The sequence below is a fragment of the Misgurnus anguillicaudatus genome, chromosome 22 (genome assembly GCF_027580225.2).
Source record: "Misgurnus anguillicaudatus chromosome 22, ASM2758022v2, whole genome shotgun sequence".
NCBI classification, from domain to species: Eukaryota; Metazoa; Chordata; class Actinopteri; order Cypriniformes; family Cobitidae; genus Misgurnus; species Misgurnus anguillicaudatus.
Genome location: NC_073358.2, coordinates 43,781,367 through 43,807,865, shown reverse-complemented (window position 1 = coordinate 43,807,865; position 26,499 = coordinate 43,781,367). Strand labels below are relative to the sequence as shown.

General features: G+C 38.3%; 3 protein-coding genes across 4 annotated transcripts in view; 1 reads left to right on the top strand and 2 right to left on the bottom strand.

Moving 5' to 3' along the window:
• Window positions 1-5,845, bottom strand: part of zdhhc8b (zDHHC palmitoyltransferase 8b) — an 89,328-nt gene extending 83,483 nt beyond the window's left edge. For both annotated transcript variants that reach the window (XM_055198597.2, XM_055198598.2), the window contains exon 1: window positions 5,311-5,845. In XM_055198597.2, coding sequence (XP_055054572.2) covers window positions 5,311-5,414 — 104 coding nt within the window. In that variant the 5' untranslated portion in view covers window positions 5,415-5,845. The remainder of the gene's footprint in view (window positions 1-5,310) is intronic.
• Window positions 5,846-6,751: 906 nt separating this feature from the next.
• ascc2 (activating signal cointegrator 1 complex subunit 2) lies at window positions 6,752-18,823 on the top strand. The gene is made up of 19 exons (XM_055198599.2): window positions 6,752-6,893; window positions 7,520-7,634; window positions 7,744-7,902; window positions 8,076-8,249; window positions 8,504-8,633; window positions 8,737-8,804; window positions 8,882-8,995; window positions 9,475-9,587; window positions 10,462-10,533; window positions 10,647-10,751; window positions 11,828-11,896; window positions 12,662-12,736; window positions 12,956-13,181; window positions 13,264-13,460; window positions 13,541-13,660; window positions 15,440-15,676; window positions 16,182-16,263; window positions 17,626-17,720; window positions 17,847-18,823. The coding sequence occupies exons 2-19, from the start codon at window positions 7,548-7,550 to the stop codon at window positions 18,016-18,018; spliced, it is 2,295 nt and encodes a 764-aa protein (XP_055054574.1). The 5' UTR covers window positions 6,752-6,893; window positions 7,520-7,547; the 3' UTR covers window positions 18,019-18,823.
• Window positions 18,316-25,626, bottom strand: rnf215 (ring finger protein 215). The gene is made up of 10 exons (XM_055198603.2): window positions 25,280-25,626; window positions 24,963-25,112; window positions 24,822-24,893; window positions 24,631-24,716; window positions 24,410-24,464; window positions 24,197-24,301; window positions 22,228-22,344; window positions 21,961-22,110; window positions 21,373-21,475; window positions 18,316-21,291 (listed from the first exon to the last, which is right to left on the bottom strand). The coding sequence occupies exons 1-10, from the start codon at window positions 25,472-25,474 to the stop codon at window positions 21,278-21,280; spliced, it is 1,047 nt and encodes a 348-aa protein (XP_055054578.2). The 5' UTR covers window positions 25,475-25,626; the 3' UTR covers window positions 18,316-21,277.
• Between the last annotated feature and the right edge of the window lie 873 nt (window positions 25,627-26,499).

Below are 26,499 nucleotides of genomic sequence, written 5' to 3'. Positions count from 1 at the left end.
ACTAAAGGGTTAATAAACACAAACTAAAGCAGATGTTGTAAAATGTCTGGCGAACGATGATAGATAGCGCAAAATTTTATAGACTGATTATTTCCCACTATTAATTACATTATCTTAAAGGAGTGTAACTACTGTAGCATGTAAATAATGCACATACAGTAAGTAGCGTGAGCAAGAGCGCTCAACAATTATATCTAATCAACAAGCACGTGCAACTTAGCTAGCAGATTGCTCAAAAAACAAAATCAGCAGCTAACTTACTTTAAATTCGCAAGAACAATAGACTAATACAATAACAGGCTTGAATAAACCCAAAACATAAGTCCACTTACAGTTCTCACGGACACGCGTTTTATCAACTGGCTCCTCCAGACATGTCAGACCATGTCTTTATCTTATTTCAGCCTTTTGTGCAGTGAATTTTTAAAAAAAAATTTGGACGACTTAGTTAAGGCGGTAGGGTTTCCCAGCTTAGGTGGGCCGCCCGAACTGCAAAGTGCTGCGGGAAACCATGGCAATATTTAGGTTACATGTAAACTGTCATAACCTGCAATCTGATTAAATTCAGTCAAATTTTGTGCATGTAAACAGCGAATGAAAGTCAAAGGTAATCAGTAATAAATCACACACTGCAGCATTATTCTGCATATCTGAAATATTCTGCTTTAATTAAATTACTTTTTTGGTACGGTGCATTCTGCTCTACATTGCCAAACATTTTTGGTTGCCAAATCTTAAGTGACAACAAGCAGCAATATCTCCATTCTTCAACCATCAAATCACCTTTGTCATTTTATCACTTCGTCTCTCTGCAAGCTGCAGGTTTTGAATAGCGCATGCTGTCGATATCTGCTGTTCTGCTCTGTTTGATTCTCCAGTCTGATGAATTCATTTTCGTCAGAATGATGTGCAAACATTATTCTCTTTCTGACAGTGTGCTATACAATAGCAGTGATGGTCATTCGTAAATCTATTCGTGTTATCCAACACTTGAACTGATTGATATCGTTTCATTTTTCAAAAAGTAATAGTGTATATTTTTTGTGCACATACTTATACAGGTGTGGGTGTGTATTACCCAACAGAACCGTTTTAAGAAAATTACAGGCCTGTCAAGACAACGCAAGCACAGCAGAGAACAATGATGATTAATATAAATGGAGATCAGCAATTCATTAAAGGCTTTAAATGTAAACTATAAACCATTATGACATCATAAATAATGTCTTGAAGCACCACACACCACAGTTTATCCAATCTGTCATCCATAAGATAACAAGAGATAAAGAGGTTGGACAAATTAAATAAATCAAAACAGTTTAAATCAAATATATTCTCTTTTGTTTACGAGATTAAGAAACGCGTGTCAGAGGAAGTCGAGTCACGACCATGAGTCATTATTAGGCTCAAATACTAAACAACAATGAAAAAGTAGCATCTGAAAATGTATCTCACCTAGTTGCCTTGCAAAACCTTTTACTAATACACAATCGAAGACTGATGTTTCTAAAAATCTATAAAACTGATAAAAACCTCAAGATTATTACTTAACTTATCTCCTGAACTACTACCTAAACCCATTCGACAAACTTAAAGGAATAGTCTACTCATTTTCAATATTAAAATATGTTATTACCTTAACTAAGAATTGTTGATACATCCCTCTATCATCTGTGTCCGTGCACGTAAGCACGCTGCGACGCTTCGATAGCATTTGGCTTGGCCCCATTCATTTAGTGGTGCCGTTTGGAGATAGAGTTGGAGGTGACCAAACACATCAGCGTTTTTCCTGTTTGGGGCGAGTTGTTGTGCGAGCAAGTTTGGTGGTACAAAATAAAACGTATCGCTTTTCTAAGCGGATTTAAAAGAGAAACTATATTTTATGGCGCAATAGCACCTTTGGGAGTACTTCGACTCGCCTGAAAAGTCCGCTCCCCTTTTCCCTCTCATAATGGGAGAGGGAGGGTGTTACTGCGCAGAGTCGAACTACTCCCAAAAGTGCCACCACGCCACAAAACACAGTTCCTCTTCTAAATCCGCCCACAAAAGCGCCACGCTCTATTTTGTACCACCAAACTTGCTCGTATAACTACTCGTCTTAAATAGGAAAAACGTTGATGTGTTTGGTCACTTCTAACTTTCTCTCTAAATGGTACCATTGAATGAATGGGGCTAAGCTAAATGCTATCGAAGCGTCGCAGCGCGCTCCAGCGCTTACGTGCATGCACACAGATGATAGAGGGATGTATCAACAGTTCTTAGTTAAGGTAATAACATATTTTAATATTGAAAATGAGTAGACTATTCCTTTAACAAGTTATTGTGTCCAACAATGGAAACTTTGAGAGTAACCGTTCTTTTTTTAAAAACTAAAAGAAGAAATCAATGGGATCAGCTGCCTTAAGTTGAAGCATTGTGATGAGGTGTTGTGAAAGAGATAAATAGTGACATAGCAAGATCACAAGGTCTAAGTCACAAGTCTACTAAGTCCACTGATCCCCTGCCCTTAACATCAGAGATCATCTGGTTGGAAAACCAACTGGAAACAACCTTGTTAAGATCGGTGTAATGCTTAGACACCCCATCACTTCTCAGGAGAGTGCCCTCGCAGTCTCTATTGCCTTCAGACTTTTCTCTAGTGGGCAGTCAATGACTAAGTGTGGACTCGGGTATTTAATAACACCACATCTGAGCAATGTTTTAAATAGAAATGGCATTGTGGTTTTAAAGGTCTGAGGCTTGGACGTAGATCAGCCATTACGAGGAAACTAAAAGACCAGTATTTTCCAATATTTGCATGAGATTTAGCATGCAAAGGTGCACTATAAGTACTAGACTAGAACTAGTATCAGAGTATTGGGAAACACTCTTAATCAAGAGATCATTTATGATTTTCACAAAAGTTTATTACCTTCCAGAAAATGTTCTTCAAATATATGAACATTATCTTCTTATTTATATATATATATATATATATATATATATATATATATATATATATATATATATATATATATATATATATATATATATCATACAATATATCAAATGACAGAACAGATCCTCTGCTCCTTTTTTATCTGTTTTCATCACCTCTAAAATTCTTCAAAAATACAAAATTTTGAGCAAAAAGCTGAGATAATTGCGTTTTTGTGAAGGACTTTCGATAGAGATCAGATTCAGAGCGCTGATCAAAACATACACAGTTTGCCCTAAGGGGATACTTCCAGGTTTTATAAGTTGTGTATAATAGCGAAAAGACGGATTGCCAGAAAAACTCGGCAGGGAAGCGTTTTCTCTTAATTGACGAGTTAACTCGTCAATGGCGGGGAAAGAGATAATTTCTTGCCTGGCTGCCAAACCTCTCCGCAAAGATGTGCCAACGTATTTGTTCCAGAGATAAGTTGAGCCACTAGCCAGACCGGGTTGACTTTGATCTGCAACCGCGATAAAACGTATGTGCGTACAATGAAACAGTCTATAGATTGTGTTTCATCCTTACATTGGCTCAGACGACAACATGTTTTCCTGTGCAATACCATATCCGTAACACATGCGTTTTGAAATTGAGGGGTGAGCTGTTGGTTGCAATTCGCAATCTCACCACTAGATGCCGCTAAAATTCACACACCACCTTTAAAGGTGCTCTTAGCGAATTTGGTTTTAGACCATAAAACTTTTTTTTGTTACATACAGCAAACATCTCACTATCTGCATGCTGCCTGTCCGCTGATCAAACTGTAAAAAAAACGCGATGTCTGTAGACAGCCTAGGCTACACAAACTGCAATAAAAACAAAGTGACCAAACGTACCACCAGAAACGATACCAAAGTGTTCCAGCCAATAAACGACAAGAAGGATTTGGGGGTGGGGGTTGGGCACGGTTCGCTTAGAGTGCCTTTAAAGGAACAGTATGTAAGAAATTTATATCAATTAATCATAAAATGGCCCTGATATGTCACTAGACATTAAGAAATCATTTTCATTTCAAATACTTATTTCACTGACTACAATGGTCTGGCCAGGATATTGTCATTTAAAAAGTGGAGTTGCAGCCCTCAACTGATGTTTATGTTGTCATGTTGTGTATTGGCCACGAGTTGTGTGATTGCAGTACAAGTTTTAGCCACAAGTTCTGTTATTGCATTACCAGTTTTGGCCACAATCCTACATACTGTTCCTTTAAGTAGAAGAAATAAATTGGTTTACAGCCAAATCTTCAATAACTTGATTACTTATTTTACACCGCAAAACTGCTTGAGTATTTTTACTTGCTTTGTGTGTAGCATGAAAACACTAGGATTACTTCCCAAAACGTACAAATGGATAATCATCTCCAACATCAAATTCATCCTTACACTCTTCACAAATAGGTGCTCACAGCGATGCCATAGAAGAACCATTATTGGTTCCTCAAAGAACCATTCAGTCAAAGGTTCTTTCTTCTATACCTTTTATTAACCAGAACAAACTTTTTTTGAAACAGAAAGGTTATTCGGATGCTAAAGATTCTTTATAGAACCATTTAGCCAAAAATGGTTCTTCTGGCATTGTGAAGCACCTTTATTTTTCAGATTGTATGTCTGCATGCTGACCAAACAAAGATCTCTGACCTCTGGCAAGCAATCTTAAATGGAAAAGATAAAACTAAAGTGACCAAAAGACTGGTCCACATTGATTTTTCAAACGACTGCTAGAGTAAATCAAGGCCTGTCAAAAGTTGCCCCTCACACTATTACTTACTGTTTGATGAATGCCATCGCTTTAAAGCTGGCTATCAGTACGTTTTCTGTCGAGGTTTCACATTAAACTGAAATAATTTAAATATCTGAAACAATTTTAATCAATTTTATGATGATCTTTGCCACTACATGATGCAAATAAGCTTTTGAAGTAAGTTATGCCTGGATAAGGCTGTGCTTACTCTCACAGTGAGGCAACACAAAATCATATGCATGTGCATCTGTGGTGTTACAACAGTTTCATTTACAAATGACTGAATGAGTCATGAGCGTCAACTCACTGTCTGCACATACTGCAGTTTAGCTTAGTAATAAAAAGTATTATTTTTAGACAGCAAAACATTTAATCGTTTTAGTTTAATGTGAAATCTCAACAGAAAAAACAAAACAAAATAAACTGTCTATAAAAGAACCCAATAAAGACAGTTCAATGCATCTATGTAGAGTCGACCACAGGCCCTGTGGCCATTTAACTGTCACGAAACTTATTCCAGTGATCCAAATGCATCTTACAATCACTCCATATAGCTTTCCCAAATAATGCATGAAAAAGCCTTGCAAACTTACGTGAAAACAAAGAACAAAGTAGTGGATCCAACCAGAAGAGTGGCGGCAGTGGACACCGGGATGTATTTGGTGGGTTTAAATCTCTTTCCAACGCTGTTGGGCATTCTGTAAATCCCACATTCCTCGTTTATTTGATCCCTATCGTCAGATGCACGCAAACACGAACGCGAACCCGCACCGTTTAACTCACGCCGGTAAAACCCTTCACATACACCGTTAAATCGGGATCCTTGAATGCGCGTTTGAGAATTCGAGACTGAAAATCCCACCCAGCTCAATTCAGCCCACTGCTGAGGTCACTGCAATGCTTGAAAGGTGGAGCCTCCGCTACGCAAATAGACGAGGCGACACGCGCGCGCCGAGAGTGGGGCACTTGACTCGTCTTTTGTAGGATTTTGGAGCCTTTATACTAAAGATAGACATCATGCATGAGTTGCACTTGACTTATCGCGAATTTTTATTTGAATGGATTTATTCGAAATTTAAATTGGAAGAAAATTCGATTTTAAAATAGAATTACATTAAATCCAAAACATTACATTGTACCTACATGCATATGTATGGAAGTAAGTTGAGATATTTGAAGATGCAGAGTAGTTTGGAAGTAGACTAGCCCCTTAAAAGCTAAACTTTCAATATGTGTAGGATTGTGAAGTGAGCTATGACATCTAGTGGCGGCTTTTGAAAATGACTTTACTACTATGCTTGCCATTGGAAGAAATTAAGATCTTACGTCGCGTTTTATATAAGAACAAAACCAAAATGTTTAAAGAGAAATAATTTCAACAACAAACGAGACCGATCAGCATTTTCTTAGAGCATAAAATAAACTCTTAAAATTATTATTTAAAAACATTTAAAATAAATATTGCTACATTTTTTACATTTTCATCATTTTATTTTTAATTGTTTTAATACAACGTAATGCATGGTGTGCTTCAGTGAACGAAATTAAATAAATTGTGATTATCTTTCACATTTGACGCCTCTAGCAGTTTTGGTCACTTGCTAACATGTTATGTATTTAAAGATATTTTTTATGACAAACGTGTATTAAATTTTTTTTCTAAATACAACACTAAAATCTTTAAAATACTTGCCATATCTAATGTCCTGTATTAAAGCGCAAAAATTACTCGTTTTGTCTGCTGTTGCTATGGTTACATCTTCTGACTAAAGCTTCTTCATGCGTGCATCTTTTAGACATTTATTTTAACTTCTGAAGTTTCTTTATTTTTAAATTTCACTTTTATTTATATAAAGCGGTGCACAGTTTTGCAATTTACAAAGCCGCTTTACTGAAAATGCATTTTTGTACCGACTGCAGAGAAAAAGGGAACAAGAAAAAAGCTAAATTGTACAATATAATACATATACTAAATATAGTACATAGAAAACATGGTATTACAATACATTATATTACTGCATTTTTATTTTAAAGATGTCTGAAATCTCTTGAGCGGCGTTGAAGACTTTTATTTTGAAAACTCGGCAAGACGAGCACACCGGAAAATCGCGCAGATGGAGCTGATGACTTTTATTGAAGCTGGTAAACATCTGCTAAAAGATTAAGTATAAAATAGGTGAGATATTTTTTATTACTTTTTAAATATAGAGCATTTTTGATGCTGTATTGTCAAAAATGAACAAACTAACGATTGTCATTTAAATGCAGTAAAGCTAACTTTTTAAGAATAGTTTTTTTTCTTTGTGGTTGTCTTTCAGTATCGGTAACGTTATTTTATGTTTTTATTTTATTTTTTTTATGTTATTACAAGAGGGTTTTGTTTACAATAAACACTGTTGTGATTTTGTATCATTTGATTTTCTTAAATGTTGCTGAGCTCACTGTCAGGGCAGTTAGCCAGGCCGCTAACACTGTAGCAGTCTATCATTAGTTAACTTACAGCTTGTGTACACGACTGCCTTTAGTCATTCATAGTCTCTCTTATGTCAGAATATTGTTCTGGTATTGTCAACCATTATATTGCTTGTAGATACATTAGCCTGTAAAACGTGGCCGTCTATTGACAGTAAATCTGTCAGTCATAATAATCATAACTCAAAGTACTTGGTCACATGTGATCCATATGTAGACCAGCTTTTATTACGTTTAATTGAATTTTTGGTCATCATTTACCTAATGTATTTCATGTAACTACAGCATGTCCAGTGATCAGACCGTATATGTGTTTTTGTGTCTGTTCAGGAGGGTAGGTCCAGTCCAACTGGTGGAAATGGCATGTGCAAAAGTGCCTTTAGATGAACTGCATGTAACCGAGCCTTCTGGTACCCAGGGCAAAGAACGAACCCTACCAGCACTAGTAAGTGACTGCAGACTGTTACTAGTGTAGAGCTAATCCATCACCGTAGTCAATTTCTTCTCATCTGACTGAAGATGTCACTGAAATTGGTTTGGATCTCTCCCATCAGCACCCTGACCGAAAGGAGGAGAGATGTTTCCTAACCTATAAACCCCCACCTGAGGATGGCACTCCTGCACTAGTTGAAGAGTTTCTGGAACTTGCTCAGTTCATCTCTGAAGACCTGGAATGGTTGCTGGCCTTACCTCATGACAAGTTTTGGTGTCAGGTCTGTAAACCGAATCCATATACATTGTTAATGAAGGGTTAGGTGAAATCTTTTATTTTTTATTTTTAACACTTTGCAAAGAAAGACACTTTCTTGGTACAGCATATTTAATGTGACATGTAGCCAGATAGCAGGCATATTGTCTTATCATTGCCAATTCTCTCGTGTATTAGGTGGTATTTGATGAGTCATTACAGAGGTGTTTGGACTCTTATTTGAGGAACGCTCCCCGTGGTTTGGACCCGTCTGGTCTCTCGTCCGCTCCAGCTGTAGCCGACATGCAGAGGAACCTTCATCGCTCTGTATTCATGGTCTTTCTCAGAATGGCTACGCACAAAGAGTCTAAGGTGCACAAAAACTATTAATTATTCTTGTTTGTTGACTTTTTTTTTTAATAAAAAATATAAGATTTCATTTTTTTGCTTTCTTTACTGTAAAGTGTAGTTTTAACTGGCATTATGTATATTTTGTTAAGTTAATTGCGTGCTGTTGGTTTCATCTTACATTTTATTAAATTTTGAAACTGCAACTACATGGCAACCTATTTGGCAATAAGTGGGATGGGTGTGGAATATAAAATATTGTTTATTTTCTTCCTCAGGAACATTTTATTACTCCTGCTGTGTTTGCAGAGATTATTTACAACAACTTCTTATTTGACATTCCTAAAATTCTGGATCTTTGTGTCCTGTTTGGGAAGGGAAACTCCCAACTGCTTCACAAAATGATTGGTACATGCAATGTGTTAATATTTTAATTTTTTTCAGACTTTTTGTATATTTTAATATATTTTCATTTGATCTTTATAATAACCAAAATGTTTAAATTTTTTAGAGAACATTTTTACACAACAGCCAAGTTATTACGGAGACCTGAATGAGACCATACCCTCCATCATTCAGGTAGGTCATAGGATCCTATATACTTTCAATTTACAAAGTCTGTGGAGCTACTTAAAATGTGCTAATGTACTTTCCAGGTGTTTGACATGGTTTTAGAGAAGTGTGGAATTCAGTCAGATGATGCAGGTGCCAGTCAACCCCTCAAACTGAATGCAAATAGATGCCTAACTCCCATGACCATGCCAGAGGAGGTCAGCATAACCTCTTATTTTACTTTGTCTTAAAGGCTGAACTATAGTTCCTTTATTACGCTTACGCGAGGGTTCGCGTACAGCGTGTGTGACACAATTTTTGGCATCAGAATAGTACTGAATATGCACATGCGCCTACAGGAAAATGTAGTATGTAGCACAGAAGATACATTGTGTCGCAATGCGAATGCGTTGGTTGAATGTCTGTGTACATGTGCGAGTCAAATTAACTGTACTTTGCGTGTGTGTACGGTACAAAAACAATCTATACATTGGCCTTAAGCGCTTTTACACTTATTCTCAATTATCAAATACTACCTAAATAACACGATGACAGAATTTTAATTTTTAATTTTAAGAAACTGTTCATTCAAGGAAATATCATCATGATTGTGATTATAATGGCATTATGGTGTTATTAGTTTTTGTATGCATATATGTGCATTTAAACAATTTTGTATTTGTTTGTTAAATACCAGGAGTTTGCAGACTTGGTGTTGTACATTTGTGATACCTGCACAACTATCCACTCTTTCCTGGACATTTTCCCTGAGGCTTGTTCTTCCTTTAAACAGCACAACTTTCTATACAGGTGTCACTTACGCACCCACATCATAACTCGTGTAATTCATATGCTGTCCTTAAAGGTACATTCCACTTTTTTTGAAAATATGCTCATTTTCCAGCTCCCCTGGAGTTAAACGTTTGATTTTTGCCATTTTGGAATCCATTCGGCGGGTCTCCGGGTCTGAAGGTACCACTTTTGGCGTTGCTTGGCGTAGTCCGTTGAATCTGATTGGACCATTAGCATCGTGCTAAAAAATGACCAGAGGGTTTCGATATTTTCCTATTTTGAACTTGACTCTTCTGTAGATACATTGTGTACTAAGACCGACGGAAAATTAAAAGTTGCGATATGGCTTGGAACTATACTCTTATTGCGGCGAAATAATCAATGATTTTGCTGTCGTAACATGGCTGCAGGAGGCGCAATGATATTACGCACCGCCTGAAAATAGTCCCCTTGGTAACTTTCAATAGCAGGGGACTATTTTCGGGCACTGCGTAATATCATTGCGCCTCCTGCGGCCATGTTACGGCAGCAAAGTACTTGATTATTACGCCAAAATGAGAGTATAGGTCCTAGCCATATCCGTCGGTCTTCGTACACGATGTAACTACAGAAGAGTCAAGTTTTAAATGGGAAAATATTGAAACACTTTTTGGTTATTTTTGAGCGCGATGCTAAATGGTCTAATGATTCAATTGATTATGCTAAAAGTGGTACCGCCAGACCCGGAGATAAGCTAAATGGATTCCAAAAGGTAAAACAATTATTTAACTCTAGGGGAGCTGAAAAATTAGGATTTTTTTTTAAAGTGGAGTGTCCCTTTAAGGGCAATAAGGTACATGATTTATCTTGCTGATATATTGAGAGACACTGTGATTTTCTTTTGTTAATCAAGATTATCGTCATTCTACGAGATGGCGGTTCCAGAACTGGAGAAAGCAGTGAAAAAGAGAAATTTCAATGAAAGGTTGAAATGTGGTTTATATTACACTTGGTACAACCCACGATGTGCTAACAAATCGTGATACTTTTTCAGGAATGTGTACGCAGACATTAGTGTAACTTGGTGCGATGTTTCAGTTTACAGGCGGATATGTGGAGACGAGTGGCTCATTCCAGTAAGAAAATGGTGGAGATCGCTCACCTGCTGCTTCAGCACACATGTTTACAGCCCATACTTGAGGGGTGAGGAAACAGACACACATTTAAATACATAGAGGTTGATCGATTTATTTTTTTTAAAATTGTCTGTGCTGCTACCGATGTCTTTAGAGAAGGGTGGGTTATGCCAGTACATAAACAATACATGACAGTAAGGGGGTGTGTACACCAAGGCATTTCTGCGTGCGGTAGGTGTATGCTTTCAATTGTTTTCAGCGTTTTTCTGCGTTCGGAGCTGAATGCCAAGAGAAGTGATTTTTTTTTACTTGGGGTGAAACGCTCAGCTTGTCAATGTCACTCGGCTGTCCAATCACAGTGGAGGAGGGGCGGGACAAATATCACAACAACAAGACAGAAGCAGGGTTCCCATGGGTCCTTGAAAGTTTGTGAATCTGGGAAAAAAATTCAAGGCCCTGGGAAGTTTTTGAAAATATACATACATAGATACAGGTCATTGAAAGTGCTTAATTCTATTTTATGCAAGAAGTTTTCTGGAAAAAAATCCAAACGATTCCCTGCGTAGTGTAGGATAATATCATAAAAATAGTGATATACTTCTTTGCTCCCGCGTCACCCTGTCTTTGTCACCTCCATTGGTTGAATTTGATACACATTCAGACGCACTTACCCCTGGAGGCGTCCCCAAAGTGTCACCGCAGTGACGCAGCGTGAGTTCCCTCAAAGGGGACTGTAACAATGTATCTTAAAAGGTAACACAATGTAACCTTGCTCTTACTTGAAATGTGTCCCCACATTTAGTCCTTGAATTTGAGGGTATTGGACCTGGAAAGTCCTTGAAAGGTCCTTGAATTTGAAGTTAACTAAGGTGCGGGAACCCTGCAGAAAAATCATAGCTGAAAAGACGTTGGTAAGTGTCCACACTTGGCGTCTGCCTGTCGTTTTCAGCTACGTTTAAACGCTTTGGTGCGTTTACACGCCTCCTTAATGCAATGGACACAAAATGTCACATTTATTTGTGATTTCACATTATAAACCACACCATTTATATGCTTAACTTTTAGTAGCCGCACTCACCTTTTTAGTCATCTAATTTCTGTAGTGTGTGGTCACTTAACACAAGGTTTTATTTATTTTCACAGCTCTGAAAGCATGCCTTCATGTGTAGAAGATCTCCTACAGAATTTCACAGCTTTTCTTCAAGAGAAAAGGTGACCCAGTCAACTACGCAGAGATCTCTCACCAAGTGAATAGCTATATGTGATCCAGTCTGTGAAAACGCAGCTTAAGTAGTCATTGTGATTTTTGTTTTCTACGCAAAATCATCCTACATAATCTGTGAAAATATAACCTTGATATCTTTCATATTGACAGAGTAAAATCATGTCAAAGATTGAAATCAATGATTGAAATCAAACTTTCATGCTCCAATCTCATTATGAGACTGTAGCATAGATTTCACAGACAGGGTTACCAGTGGCGGCCGGTGACTTCTTTTTTCGATTGCGCTCAATGCGAAGTTTGTCACAACATGTATGTAGCCGTCATGTGTGTGGTTCTTTATTTCAAAATATGTGTCCTGTGCGTAGAGAGATCCTATGTGCATCACGTGTTTTGTCGTGATAAGTGCCTGCTGCAGACGCGGCTAAAGAGACGCTGGCGTGGGCCAGATACTCGTATAATCTCATGCATAATCAAAGTTTAATGTTAAGGGAGTGTCTTGCGTGTATTTTGTAAATGTGAGCGTCTCTTTTATCATAAACGGTTTTGACGCGTGTGCAGCAGGCACTTATTTTGGCGGAGCACGTGGTGCACACGGGATCTCTGGACGCGCAGAGCACATATTTTGAGAAAAGGAACCACACACATGACACTCCGAACACTTATTTTGAATTAGTGCCCCTCGGATGAGCAGTCACAAGCCGCCACTGAGGGTTACGTATATCTTATACAGCAACAATGTTTTTCTTCCTCAGATTCCTAGCAGATTATGATGAAGAGTTTCCTATAGCTGATGATGTCAGTCTCCTTCAACAGGCCTTCCCTCATTTGTATCCTTCATGAATACAGATGAAAAATCTTTAGTGGAAACTTGAGACCAGACTGATTTAAAAGAAGAATAGATTGGAAAGCTTTTATTCAACCATCCATTTATTCATTGACTCATCCTAGACTGATACCCAGGAAAAAGTGACATAAATGTTTCCATTTCTGTGCTATACTATAATTTCTCTATCTAGTTTCCCTTTATTCTCCTTGATTTTGATTAGAGATGACACCAGGACATCCTACCTGTTGCAGGGAGTACAGTCTGCCTGGGAGAGTGTTGGGAAAAAGAGGAACTTCCCTTCCACATTCCCGTCAGCCAATCACAGCGTAGAAGCCAAGAGCAAGTCTGGCAGAGATACGACAGCTTCCCAAAAGGAAGAAGTCAGAGTCCGAGAGGAGCTGAGAGGAGCAGAAGCGATGATTATCACTCCTCATAAGGGTGACAATGTAAGTTTATAACCTGCAAAACATTTATACAAATTTTTTTATGCATTTCCCATCTTTTTCTATTCTCTATTTGTTTTCCCAGGGGGCAGTGTGCACAGTTAGTGCTGGAGAATTGGAGTCTCTGCTGTTTCATATTCGAGAGCTGCTCCCAGATTTGGGAGAGGGATTCATACTAGCGTGTTTGGAAGAGTACGGCTACAATTCTGAACTTGTCATCAACAACATCCTGGAAGATAAACTGTCGCCTTCACTTGACAAACTGGACAGGGCAATGGCCAGGTAAACTCTTGGGAAGGATTCATAGTTCGATTCAGAGTCTGCTTGATTATTGGCTAATGGTTTGTAATGCTGTCTTGTAGGCCTGAGAAGAAAGAGCCTCTTGAAGTTTTGAGCTCCAGATCGAATGCGTTTGATGATGACGAGTTTGATGTGTTCCACCGCGACCGTGTAGACATGAGTCGTGTATGGAGGGGTCGAAGGTTAGTTCTGTGAATCCATGTTAAAAATAAATACAAACTCCACCCACTTAAAGAAAGATTACTACATTAAAGGAATAGTCTACTCATTTTCAATATTAAAATATGTTATTACCTTAACTAAGAATTGTTGATACATCCCTCTATCATCTGTGTGCGTGCACGTAAGCGCTGGAGCGCGCTGCGACGCTTCAATAGCATTTAGCTTAGCCCCATTCATTCAATGGTACCATTTAGAGATAAAGTTAGAAGTGACCAAACACATCAACGTTTTTCCTATTTAAGACGAGTAGCTATACGAGCAAGTTTGGTGGTACAAAATAAAACGTAGCGCTTTTCTAAGCGGATTTAAAAGAGGAACTATATTTTATGGCGTAATGGCACTTTTGGGAGTACGCTCCCCTTCTCACTCTCATAATGGGAGAGGGAGGGTGTTACTGCGCCGAGTCGAAGCACTCCCAAAAGTGCTATTACGCCATAAAATGTAGCTCCTCCTTTAAATCCGCTTAGAAAAGCGTTACGTTTTATTTTGTACCACCAAACTTGCTCGTATAACTACTCGTCTTAAATAGGAAAAACGTTGATGTGTTTGGTCACTTCCAACTCCATCTCCAAATGGCACCACCGAATGAATGGGGCCAAGCCAAACGCCATCGAAGCGCCGCAGCGCGCTCCAGCGCCCACGCGCACGCACACAGACGATAGAGGGATGCATCAACAACCCCCAGTTAAGGTAATAACATATTTTAACATTGAAAATGAGTAGACTATTCCTTTAAAGGATTAGTCCATTTTCTTAAAAAAAATCTAGATTATTTACTCACCACCCTGTCATTCAAAATGTTGATTTCTTTCTTTGTTCAGTTGAGAAGAAATTATGTTTTTTTTTTTTGAGGAAAGCATTCCAGGATTTTTCTCGTTTTGGTGGACCCTAGCACTTAACAGTTTTGGTGCAGTTTAAAATTGCAGTTTCAAAGGGCTCTAATCAATCTCAGGCGGGGCGTGGGAGTCTTGTCTAGCGAAACGATTGTCATTTTCGGCAGGAAAAATAAAAAATATGCACTTTTGAACCATAACTTTTCTTCTTACTCTGGCTGTGTGACGAGCCAGTGCGACCTCACGTAATTGCATAATGACATCGAAAGGTCACGTGTTACATATATGAAATGCACATTTGCGGACCATTTAAAACAATAAACTGACACAAAGACATTAATTACTATCATTCCACATAAAACAACATCGGAACGGTCCTCTTTCTCCACACTTATAAACACTGGGGCGTAGTTTCGCATACGTCATCCGTGACCTCTTGACCTGATGACGTATTATGTGAGGTAGCGCTGGCGCATAACAGGATCGATGAGTTGTCGTCGTTTAAAAGTGCTTTTTTTGCCAAAATGACAATTGTTTCGCTAGAGAAGACCCCCATGCCTCGCCCGGGATCGCTCAGAGTCCCTTGAAACTGCAATTTTAAACTGCATTAAAACTGTTCAGTGTTGGGTTCCATTACAATGAGAAAAATCCTGGAATGTTTTCCTCAAAAAACAAAGAAAGACATCAACATTTTGGATGACATGGTGGTGAGTAAATTTATATTTTTTAAGAAAATGGACTAAATAAGTCTGCAGTTTCAGTTCTATGTGATGAATGTTTATGCAAAATCTGGTATGTATGTAACACACTTTAAACTACTGGGGCTTCATATGGAGGTGGGTTTATGAAATATGTAGGTCAAGATGGTTTGTGTTAGCAAATAATGAAAGCCTATGCCCATTACAGACAGGGAGAGAGTGTGCGTGCCATGCTAGATGACAAACAGCACATAGAAGAGCAGAGAGCGAGATATCAAGCCTACCAGACAGTGGTGGATGAGATTCCCGTCACCAGTGACCCCTCCGGAGACCGTGATAATGCTTTCGCCTTGGAAGATTATGAGGATGAATATGATGACACGTATGATATCAACCAGATAGGAGCCAATGATCTGGATGAAGAGGATGAACTGTTGAACCGCAGGTATGAGATGTTTGGAATGTGCACAACAGTGTATAAATGTCTGCATCTTATATTTATATTTAAAGGAAAACACCACTGCTTTTCAATATTTTACTATGTTCTTACCTGAACTTAGACAAATTAATACATACCTATATTTTTTCAATGCGTGCACTTAATCTTTGTACAGTGCCTCATGAATGTGTTAGCATTTAGCCTAGCCCCATTAATTCCTTAGGATCCAAACAGGGATGAATTTAGAAGCCACCAAACACTTCCATCTTTTCCTTATTTAAAGACTGTTACATGAGAAGTTACACGAGTAAGTATGGTGGCACAAAATAAAACTTTTGTTTGGAATGAATGAATGGGGCTAGGTTAAATGCTAACACATTCAAGAAGCGCTGTACAAAGATTAAAAGTGCACGCATATTGAAAAACGGTGGTGTTTTCTTTTAAAATATAAAATATAAGTGTATATGTGTGTGTATATATATGAATGAACTTTGATCTGTTAACCCTGTAGGCCTTTCACTACTCCACAAGTGCTCAGAATGGGCAAACAGGTTCAGGAGGTGGAGGAGTTTGAAGAGGATGAAGAAGACAAGGTATAAATGATGCACAATGAAATTTTTTATTTGAAACCATTGCGGACCCTCACGTGTAGCTTTCTTGAGCCTTAACTGGAAATCATTGCATTAGTATTGCAAAGTTTGATTTCCAGGGAGCACACATGATAAAAAAGAGTTGCTTTTGGATAAAAGTAGGACTGCATGATATTGTAGAAAATGTGATTTGTGATAAGTTGCTAAACATGCTATATATAATAAGATAATGATTTAAAGCGAAACTTAAATAATATAAAAATTTTCCAGCTCCCCTGGAGTTAAACACTTGACTTTTACCGTTTCGGAATCCATTCAGCTGATCTCTGGGTCTGGCGGTACGACATTTGGCATAGCTTAGCATAATCCATTGAATCTAATTAGACCATTAGCATTGTGCTAAAAATAACCAAAGAGTTTCGATATTTTTCCTATTTAAAACTTGACTCTTCTGTAGTTACATCGTGTACTAAGACCGACGGAAAATTAAAAGTTGCGATTTTCTAGACAGATATGGCTAGGAACTATACTCTCATTCCGGCGTAATAATCGAGGACTTTGCTGTTATAACATTGCTGCAGCAGCCGAAAATATTCCCCTTAGTAACGTTCAATAGCATGGGACTATTTTCGGGCACTGTGTTATATCATTGCGCGTTTTGCAGCCATGTTACGCAGCAAAGTCACTGATTATTACGCCAGAATGAGAGTATAGTTCCTTGCCATATCGGCCTAGAACATCACATTTTATTTTTCCGTCAGTCTTAGTACACAATATAACTACAGAAAAGTCAAGTTTTAAATAGGAAAAATATTGAAACTCTTTGGTTATTTTTTAGCGCGATGCTAATGGTCTAATCAGATTCAATGGATTATGCTAAGCTATGCTAAAAGTGGTACCGCCAGACCCAGAGATCAACTGAATGGATTCCAAAACAGAAAAAATCTAATGTTTAACTTTAGGGGAGCTGGAAAATGAGCATATTTTCAAAAAAAGTGTAGTGTTCTTTAAGTTTGTAAAATCAAATTAAATAGTTTTTTGGGGGCTTTTTTATTTAAAATAATGTAAACCCACGTTTCATTCTTTTTGGGGAAAAGAAAGCATCACTGTCTCACCAGTCTCTGTGCTATCTGCATCAACCTAAATCTTCGATTGTACGCAACTTTTTGAAATATTAAAATCATTCAAATATTGCAAACCATTGTAATGCGCATATTTGCAATATTTTGGTAATTTCGATACATCTTGTAACCCTTGATAAAAACAACTGCCCAATGCATTAGTGTGTAAGACATAGGACTTGACTTGTCAAAATTGATCTCATCAATTTACCCGTTTTCTTTCTGTCCGTGTTGTTTTGCTCAGGATGAATCTGTGAAGAGGGATCACTTTGTTCAAGACCCAGCAGTGCTCAGAGAGCGAGCAGAGGCCAGAAGAGCAGCCATGCAGAGCAGGAAAGGGTACAGGCACATACATCTCCATCATAAAACTATTCATCTAAACTGAGAATAGTGTCTTAACTGGAGTCACGCATCAAAAAAATAAGGGTCACACTTTCATAATTCCATTTTTGTTTTTCTTGATAGGTACAGGCCGCCTCCACAGAGTCACGTGGTAGGAGGTCCAAAGGGGCAGGGCCAGTCCCAGGAGACCGTTGTGGACCGACGAAGAAAAGAGATGAACAAGACTCGAGGAGCCAATCACAATCGCAGAGCGATGGCTGACAGGAAGAGGAACAAAGGCATGATCCCTTCTTGAGTTAATGATCACACACTGGTCTCGGTGAACTGAAGGAGATTGATGTGTCTGAGAGATGGATAACATCTAATGACGATTATATATTTATTCGTATAATATCATTGGAGCATCAGGATGACACTGTGGTAACTTAAAATGCCCATTTTTTTATGTTTCCCAGAATGAAATAGATTGGTTTTCTTTTTTTGACATAATAAGTAGCAGGCTGGTGTGTTAATGAGGGAACAACATAATTGTATATTTAAAAAAAAAAGTAAAATCCATTTGCTGAATGATAGTCAACATAAGAAACCAAAGTGCTTACAGGTCTCATCTTTGCACTGTAAGACAAGTTTATTGAACAAAGTAGTACAGAGTTATTGCACTGTTAAATAAAATCAATAAATAAAACAACGTCAGGTTTGAGAATGTCAGGTTTAACAAGAAAGGTTGCAGAAAGTGTTACACTATTGAAGCAAATATAAAACTAAACATTGCTAGTAAGACCTATATCTGAACCAGGTGTAGTTCTCTAAAGGTTCAGAAATCAATTAAGACGTGACCTAAAAGCAGTCTCTCCAAATTTGAGGTACAAACCAGCTGAAGTATGATTTTAGCAGATTATATCGTGCCAAAGGCTATGAACACTTGTCACTCCAGAAGCGAGTGATTACATTTTCTCATATAGTCTGAACTTCAGGCGATGTCTCTTGCCATGTAGAGCAACATATTTCTACTTGTTAAGATAAATTAAGAGCATTTTGTAATAAAGCATATTTATAAATGCTAAAATTAGAAACAAACTGAATAAATATTATTCTTAAGACTTTTCTGTTGTTATTTCTCTGTGTGTAATGAGTTTTTCGACTGAATAATTTTGTACCCGTTTGACCACTCCTGAGATAACATGGACCCAATAAATCCTATGTGTTATGATAAAAGCTTGATAGCCGAGATGTGGTTTGGAATAAACAGGAAATATGTAAATTCCTCCTTGGACTTACCCTTTCAATGTAAATAAAGGGAAGAAATTCTAAGCTTACAAAGAAAAGTCAGATCATTGGCAAAGGTCATTTGACACCAATGAGGACATATTTATGAATAAAGACTAATAAAATATATATATAAAAAAAAATTACACATTGTCCCTTTAAACGCTAGAATGATTTGGTCTAATAAGTGTCCATGTCAGTGTGTGCAAAGGATTGTGGGTGATTTGAGGGCAAGAAAGGTCCTGTCCCAAATGGCACACTCCGGACTTGTGGTCCTCCTCAGAGTCCACACTTTGATGACATCACGTAGTCCAGACTTTAGGGACCCTTAATGCGAGTCCACGTGGGTGCAACGGAGTTGTATTTTGGGACAGACTCGAGCGTCACACCGGAAATAGGTAGAGAAGTTGCCCGTCAGTGTGAGCTCCTCCCTTCCGTCGTCTGATTGGTCTGATTGCTCTTTCGCAAGGACTTCTGGGTTGGTAAAGTGCGCGAAGCCTGCTGCAGTGCGGGCTTCGCTGAAGACCGCATCAAGGGGGCAAAGGAGGCGCTGATGAGCACACTTCAAAGCGTAAAAATGACAGATGGGACACCCTACGGACTCGTGGACTAAGCGAGCACGCGCAATTTAAGGCCACGAGACCGAAAGTCCACATGAAGTGCGCCATTTGGAACAGGGCCAAGGATTCGAACTATGATGTCTTTCGACGATGCGTGATGATGACGTGGCAGCCGAAATATGCAGCCTTCCTAGGACGCATCCTCGGGTTAGAGAAACACCCACACTATCCCCCTTGAAAATCACACTTAAAGGTGTAGCGGAGGATTTTCTCAAATTTTAGAAAGAACTGCCTTCTACACTTTTTAAAAAAATGCAATTGCGCAACACTCCTGATTGACAACTAGGAGGACCAATAGTCTTGATGATCCACCTGGAAAAAGCAAATCCTCCGCAATACCTTTAACATGGTGAAAATCTGTCTTTGCAGCAAAACAACATGGGCATCTCTGCAGTTATGTGCAGTCTGTACATTTTAGCGGCAACTAGTGGTGAGCTGGCTCAGTCCATCACTCACCCCTCTTTTTCGAAGCACATAGAGAAGCTACGACAGGACAAAAATGTTGTCGTCTTTGACAACATATAGTGACAAAACGCACTCTGTAGAGTAGTTTGTCTGTTTAGGGCTTGTAGAAACATGGCGGTGCAAAATGGCGACTTTCCTTATAAGGGGACCCACGGTGTATGTGGATAAAAACGGCTCATACTAAGGTAATAAAAACATTACAAGTCATTATGTAAGGTTTTATACACCATTGACAATATAGTTATGTATATTATATTGGATTTCTGTCAATAGATCTTAAAAAATGTACACACTGCACCTTTAAAAAATACAGAATTAGACTAAAGGAACTGATTCATACAACTGTTTTCCACCAAATGGGTTAGTTTTAGAGTCGGTGCTTGGCCTCTCTCAAAACCAACAAGCATCTGTACTAACTTGAAGGCAGAATAATGACATACCTGACTACATTACCTGCTTACAAATATGGAGTTTTCATTTGCAAGGTTTGCCAGAGAATTTAAAGGGGGACGCACACCGGACGCGTGGCTCAGCCCCGCACCAGGATACGCACACCGGCGCCGACAGGTAAGGCGCCCAGCTTTGACTCAGGAAGTTGCTCAAAGCCCTGTCGCGCCACTGACATAGTTTAACATTAAATGACATCATTAACGTATATTTTGCATTTTGAAGTAGTCGCTATCTGACTAAGCTTGCGCTATTTAATGTGCACTTCCGGTGTACGATACCTCCGAGTTGTCCTAGATGCGACTCGACGCGGCGCTGAGCTGCGTGTCCGGTGTGCGACTCCCTTAAGTCTCAAAAGATCTTGTGCCCAAGGATTGCCATTTCCTAAGTGGAAACGAGTGGGAAGTGGTCATGATGGTTTACATTTTCTTTAAGCTTTTTCAAACAAAAGTTTTAGATTATGCATAATTCTTGATTAATTTGATTTCTAATGAAGTATTATCAGTACTGGTACAAACCCTGCCTTCAAATCCCAACTTCTTAAGTGCTGTGATCAAAATCAGAAACAAGTCCTGTCTCTTGGGGTGATGTAAGAAGTCAAGGTTCATAGTCTTTGGTCAAAGATCGTTGCCATTGATGCATCCTGACCATACACTACACAGGAGGAGTTTAGTTGCAATGAAAATCTGAACCACTTAAGAAAAAGAGAGTCTGATTTCACCAAACCAGAATATTCCAAAATTCATCCTGGTCCAGTTAATAACAATTACCTGAATAAAAAATAAAGACATTTGCACGTTAAAAAACAATTATTTTATAATGTTGATAAGTGTCAGATGTGTTTTTCTCACCAAGCACACTGCGTTTGCAGAGAGGACAGGTCTGCTGCAGGATAAGCCATGGATCCACGCAATCTCTGTGAAACTCGTGGAGACACGGTAACACCCTCAAACACTAAAAACACCCACAAAGATCAGCACACGTATGATTTTAATCAAATCACTTAAAGGAAAACACCACCATTTTTCAATATTTTACTATGTTCTTACCTCAACTTAGCTGAATTAATACAAACCTATCTTTTTTCAATGCGTGCACTTAATCTTTGTACAGCGCGTCGTGAATGTGTTAGCATTTAGCCTAGCCCCATTTATTCCATAGGATCCAAACAGTGATGAATTTAGAAGCCACCAAACACTTCCATATTTTCCCTATTTAAAGACTGTTATATCAGTAGTTACAAGTATAGTGGCACAAAATTAAACATGGCAATTTTTTTAAGCTGATAAAAAATGAGAACTATAGGTAAAGATATGTATTAATTCAGCTAAGTTGAGGTAAGAACATAGTAAAATATTGAAAAACGGTGGTGCTTTCCTTTAAGAAACAATAATAAATATACAGAGATGATTTATAAGGATATGTTACAGATAGGTCACCTGGTTGTTGTTGTATTGCTCGAGACAAACTGCACAATTGTCCGTCTCCACTGGTTGAGTTTGTGTGAGGTCACGCCTTAATTTAGGTTGCCGGTATATTCTGGTCTTCAGCGCGGATAATCTCTTTAAAATGTCCTGCTTGAGGTGTGACTGTAAGATAAAGAGTTTGCTTTGAAGCATAAACGTTATTGCACATTTGATTTTATATTTCAGGTGCTCTTTAAAAACAAGGAACCTCCTGTATGAAACACAGGCCATAGTGTTCACCTCTGAATCGTCATTAAACTGGTTGTCCTGAAACTGCCAGCGTGCTTGAACTATGACACCGGTGGAGAGGACCAGGGCCACCAGAACAACAGTGTTCCACAGCTGCTGGAGATATTTCTGGACACAAAATAAACAGATGGACAAAAAGTAGGTAGAAAGGTAAAAAATATTTTCCTGTGCCTGGTTAAAGTTTTATTAGACAGAAAACCATATTATTAAAGGGGTCATGAACTGGCTTATTTTATTATTTTGTACTTATAGCTTTAGAAAGGTTTTACCCCCACCCCCTCCCCCTTCAAAAAAACAAAAAAAACATCATAATTAGTAAGTAATATGCTTTTTGTACCCTGTTTTTGTGGTTGTGCCGCATGGAAAACTTGAAAGTAACCACTCACTGCTATTATTAGGTAACACAATGTTGTGTATGTAAAATATTTTAGCGCCCCATCTGTACATGTGTGGAATTGCATGCGTTTTAATTACTGAAAAAGGTGTGGATAGTAGATTAGGGGGTGTGCACACCAAAGCTTTAAAATGCGGTTGAAAACTCCAGGCGGATGGCGACTGACAGCATTTTGTCAGCTGAGCGCTTTGGTTGCTATGATACTTCTGCTTTGTTTATCAGTCGTTGAGCGATGTGCCGGTTGGTTGTTGTAATATTTGTCCTGCCCCACCTCAGTGCTGAGCTTGGAAAAAACGCAAAGTGCCGGCGCCCCGAGCAAAAAACAACGCCAGCTGTTGGCTTTTTTGAAAAGCATCAGGCTTACATTGGAAACAATAAAAACCATATGCCAGCCGCTACCGTGAACACTTTGTTCTGTATGCTACCCTACTGTGACTATTCAAATCGAGTCATATTCTGACCTTGGTTTAAATATATATATTTTTTAAATAACAAGGAAGTGTTGAGTTTTGAAACTTACAGAATATATAACATCTTTTGCTGCGTACAAACCAAACGCGAAGCATCGCGTTTCTCGCTCTAGATTACACTAGATTAAACTTTGTGTCATGCGAATTTTTTGCTCGAGTTGAATATTGTCAACTTGCGCCAAGATTCGTTTGAGGCAAATAGCTTGTGTTTTCGCAGCAATTGTGTCGCCCAATTAGCATCATTCGCATTGCCCCGCGCGGGTTCGCGTATACTTGCTTCTTTGGATTTAAACGTAAACTATTCGCGCAAATTGTCGAATTCGGGTTTGGTTTGTACGCCACATTAAATGTCAAAAGATCGAGAAAAATTTCAATTCTCAATTTATGATCACTTTAAGTCACTAACGTCACGTGCTAAAGTTTTATCAGTATGCATGTTCCCTGGGATGAAACACACTGCTATATCACTGAGCCACAGAGCCTGGACAGGGCTTACTAGGGCTGTCACAAAGATTAAATAATCGTCTCATCGCAATTGTTTGACCTCATTGCGATGATTTCAGATCACCGCAATGATTGCACATCTCTCTAAAAAACACAAGGGGAGCTGCAGCGGCTGTATAAACGAGACCGTATCAGATTACTTTTAAATATGTGTTATGTGCATTAATATTTACTGCCAGGTAAACCTTGAAAAATATTTAATTTAAATAATCACAACAATGTGTGAAAATTATTTCATAAACAAGCAAAAAAAAGTATGAGTATTAAACGTCAAAGCAATTAATTGTCATAATCGCCACAATTTATTAGACAATTAACCGTCCGCAAAATTTCATAACCGTGACAGCCCTAAGGCTTGCCCTAGTCCCAGACTAAAATGCATGTTTGAGCTAAAAAATTATTTTTGTAATGACGTATCTCCTTAACATACATCAGTGCCATTTTTTGTCTCAAGAAGCACACACCAGTATTGTTTTTTGTAAGGTTTGTTTAAAACAACTTAAATGTTCTAATATAACTACGGCCTAGACCTGGATTAATCTAAAACCTGTCCGGGAAATCATTATATGAGATGTCTTCATAACATACATACTTGAACTTGAGAGTTGGTCTCTCCGGTGCATATGACCCCCTGCCACTCGCCGTACAGCCCACCTCTCGAGCGCCCACAGCTCGACCAAAGGGTCAGGGTGGCCCCCTGAGACATTGCATGGAGAAATATCACACTTTTACACTAATGAACCACAACAAGCATGGCGTTAAGTTGTTGGTATTGCAAAAGCGTATGGCATGTAGAAAATCTTACCAGGCTATCCTGTAGAAAAGTCTTATAGGTGATTTTTGCTGTTGCATGAAGGCCCCTAATTTGATAAAGGCAAAAAATTACATGTAATTAAGTAGGGATGTAAAAAGTTAATGCAAAAAGTAAAGGTGTAGGTGGTTTGTTTATGCAACAGATTTTCGATTCAAATGAAATGAAGATGTCTACAAATAGACTGAGATGGAAAAGTATTAAAAGTAGCTTACCTGAGGAGTGCTCCGATAAGCTTGGTGACATTTTCTGATGTCTGAATAACAATGATTGGCTTAGAGAGGACCTGAGAGAGATCCATCTATAAAGAAAGAGTGCAATATTTCAGCGTTCGTGCATTTAAATTAATAAATTATCTTTATCACACCAACTAAATATTCATAGGACACAATAGCTATGCATTTACCTCTCTGACAGTATTCTGGTTTAGGGCCAGTATGATCAAAGCAGATGCACCCAAAACAAGAGCTCGCTTCATCTAAAGAGAAAAGAGTATTTCAGTAAATACTCATTACGTTTTAGTTGACACAGTGTCTCTTTTAAATACCTTATTAACCACAGAGGCAGCAAATGACTCCTGGTTGCTGTTACTAGAGACTGTGCCCTCCTCCATTTGGACGGGTACCACTCCTATCCAGGGGTTCTGATCATTTTCATTGCTGTTTTCATTAGTAGTTTCAAGAGCTTTGTCTTTTATCTGGAGAGAGACATCATTTGCAATTTTATAAAATACTAATACACTAATCATGCAGTTTGACAACCACATCTATGGCATTTTAAAGTCAGCACAAGGTAGATACATTTAATGCAGGAAATGTAACTAATGCAATAGTATGCATATGAATGCATGCGCCGATCACTTACCAAAACAAGGTCCCCTTTGAGTTCATGTTTCTTTTTGTCATGGTTCTCGTTTTCCACACTCTCCTGGACCACCTCGCCCTGTAAAACATCCTGATGGTCTTTCAGAAACACCTCTACAAATGCCACCTGTTCACCGGACACCACTGGGCTAAACAACAGCCAGTACAGCACAGACAGACACGCTAAAGCGCCCATGATTCTTGTTATTTGATGTTACATGTGACGGTAAGTCATAGACTAAAAGTTTGAGCCATACTGTCTCTGTTCTGCCACATCCTCCAGATGTAAACAAATGCGACGTCCGATTGACTTCTACGGCTTGCTCCTCCTATCTGTACCTAGCAAACCGTACAGACGCCTCGTGAGCGCTTCGGTCAGTTGCGGCGAAACGTCTACGGCGCCGCCATATTGGAGAGGGCATACTGCATAAAAACAGATAGTATCAAAAATATTGAACGTGAGATCTGTTTTTTTTCTTGATAAAAAGTAAAAAAAAAAATCACGCTTACATTTTACAACCAAATTCAAATGTTTATGATCAACGTGGAATACAAAAACGTTTTGTCTCCTGTTACTTTATGATTATTTAAAAATGATTAGGAAACTCAGGCCGGTCAAGCACTGAAATCGGTAATTTTTTTCTTAAATAAATAAATAAATAAAAACAACTGCAGCTCTACCGTTCCTTTGTGTGTTTGTAGAGTGGTTTTGCCCTCCCAAATATGACGGCGACGTTGACATAAGACTGAGCTATATATTTATCTCCTCTAGGGGCGCTGTGTGGCCAACACATATGTAATTATCATGACACATTAACCTCTGGTTAAAAATATTTTAATCTGAATGTGTATGCCTAAATGTTTGAAATAATTTTTATATACAGAAATATAATTATGGCAACATATTAGTTTATTTAATTATAAAAATGCAATATTTATTAACAAAACGTTTTCAAAATGTGTCACGATCACGAAGTGGGCTAAATAACAAGTAGATAAAGCTTTTAAAAAGGTGAGACCTCAAGGATCTAGCTAATAAAATCCCCAAAGTAAATGTTTGCAAATAAGTGGCTACTTTGAAAAAATATATATTTTAACACCAAATAATTCACAAGTTACATTTGTGTTATTCCAAGTCAATTTAAGTCTATTTAGTATAAAATGTAGAAAAATACAGAATAAGTAAGTGACCTTAAACGGTAGAACGATGTAGTTGTTTAC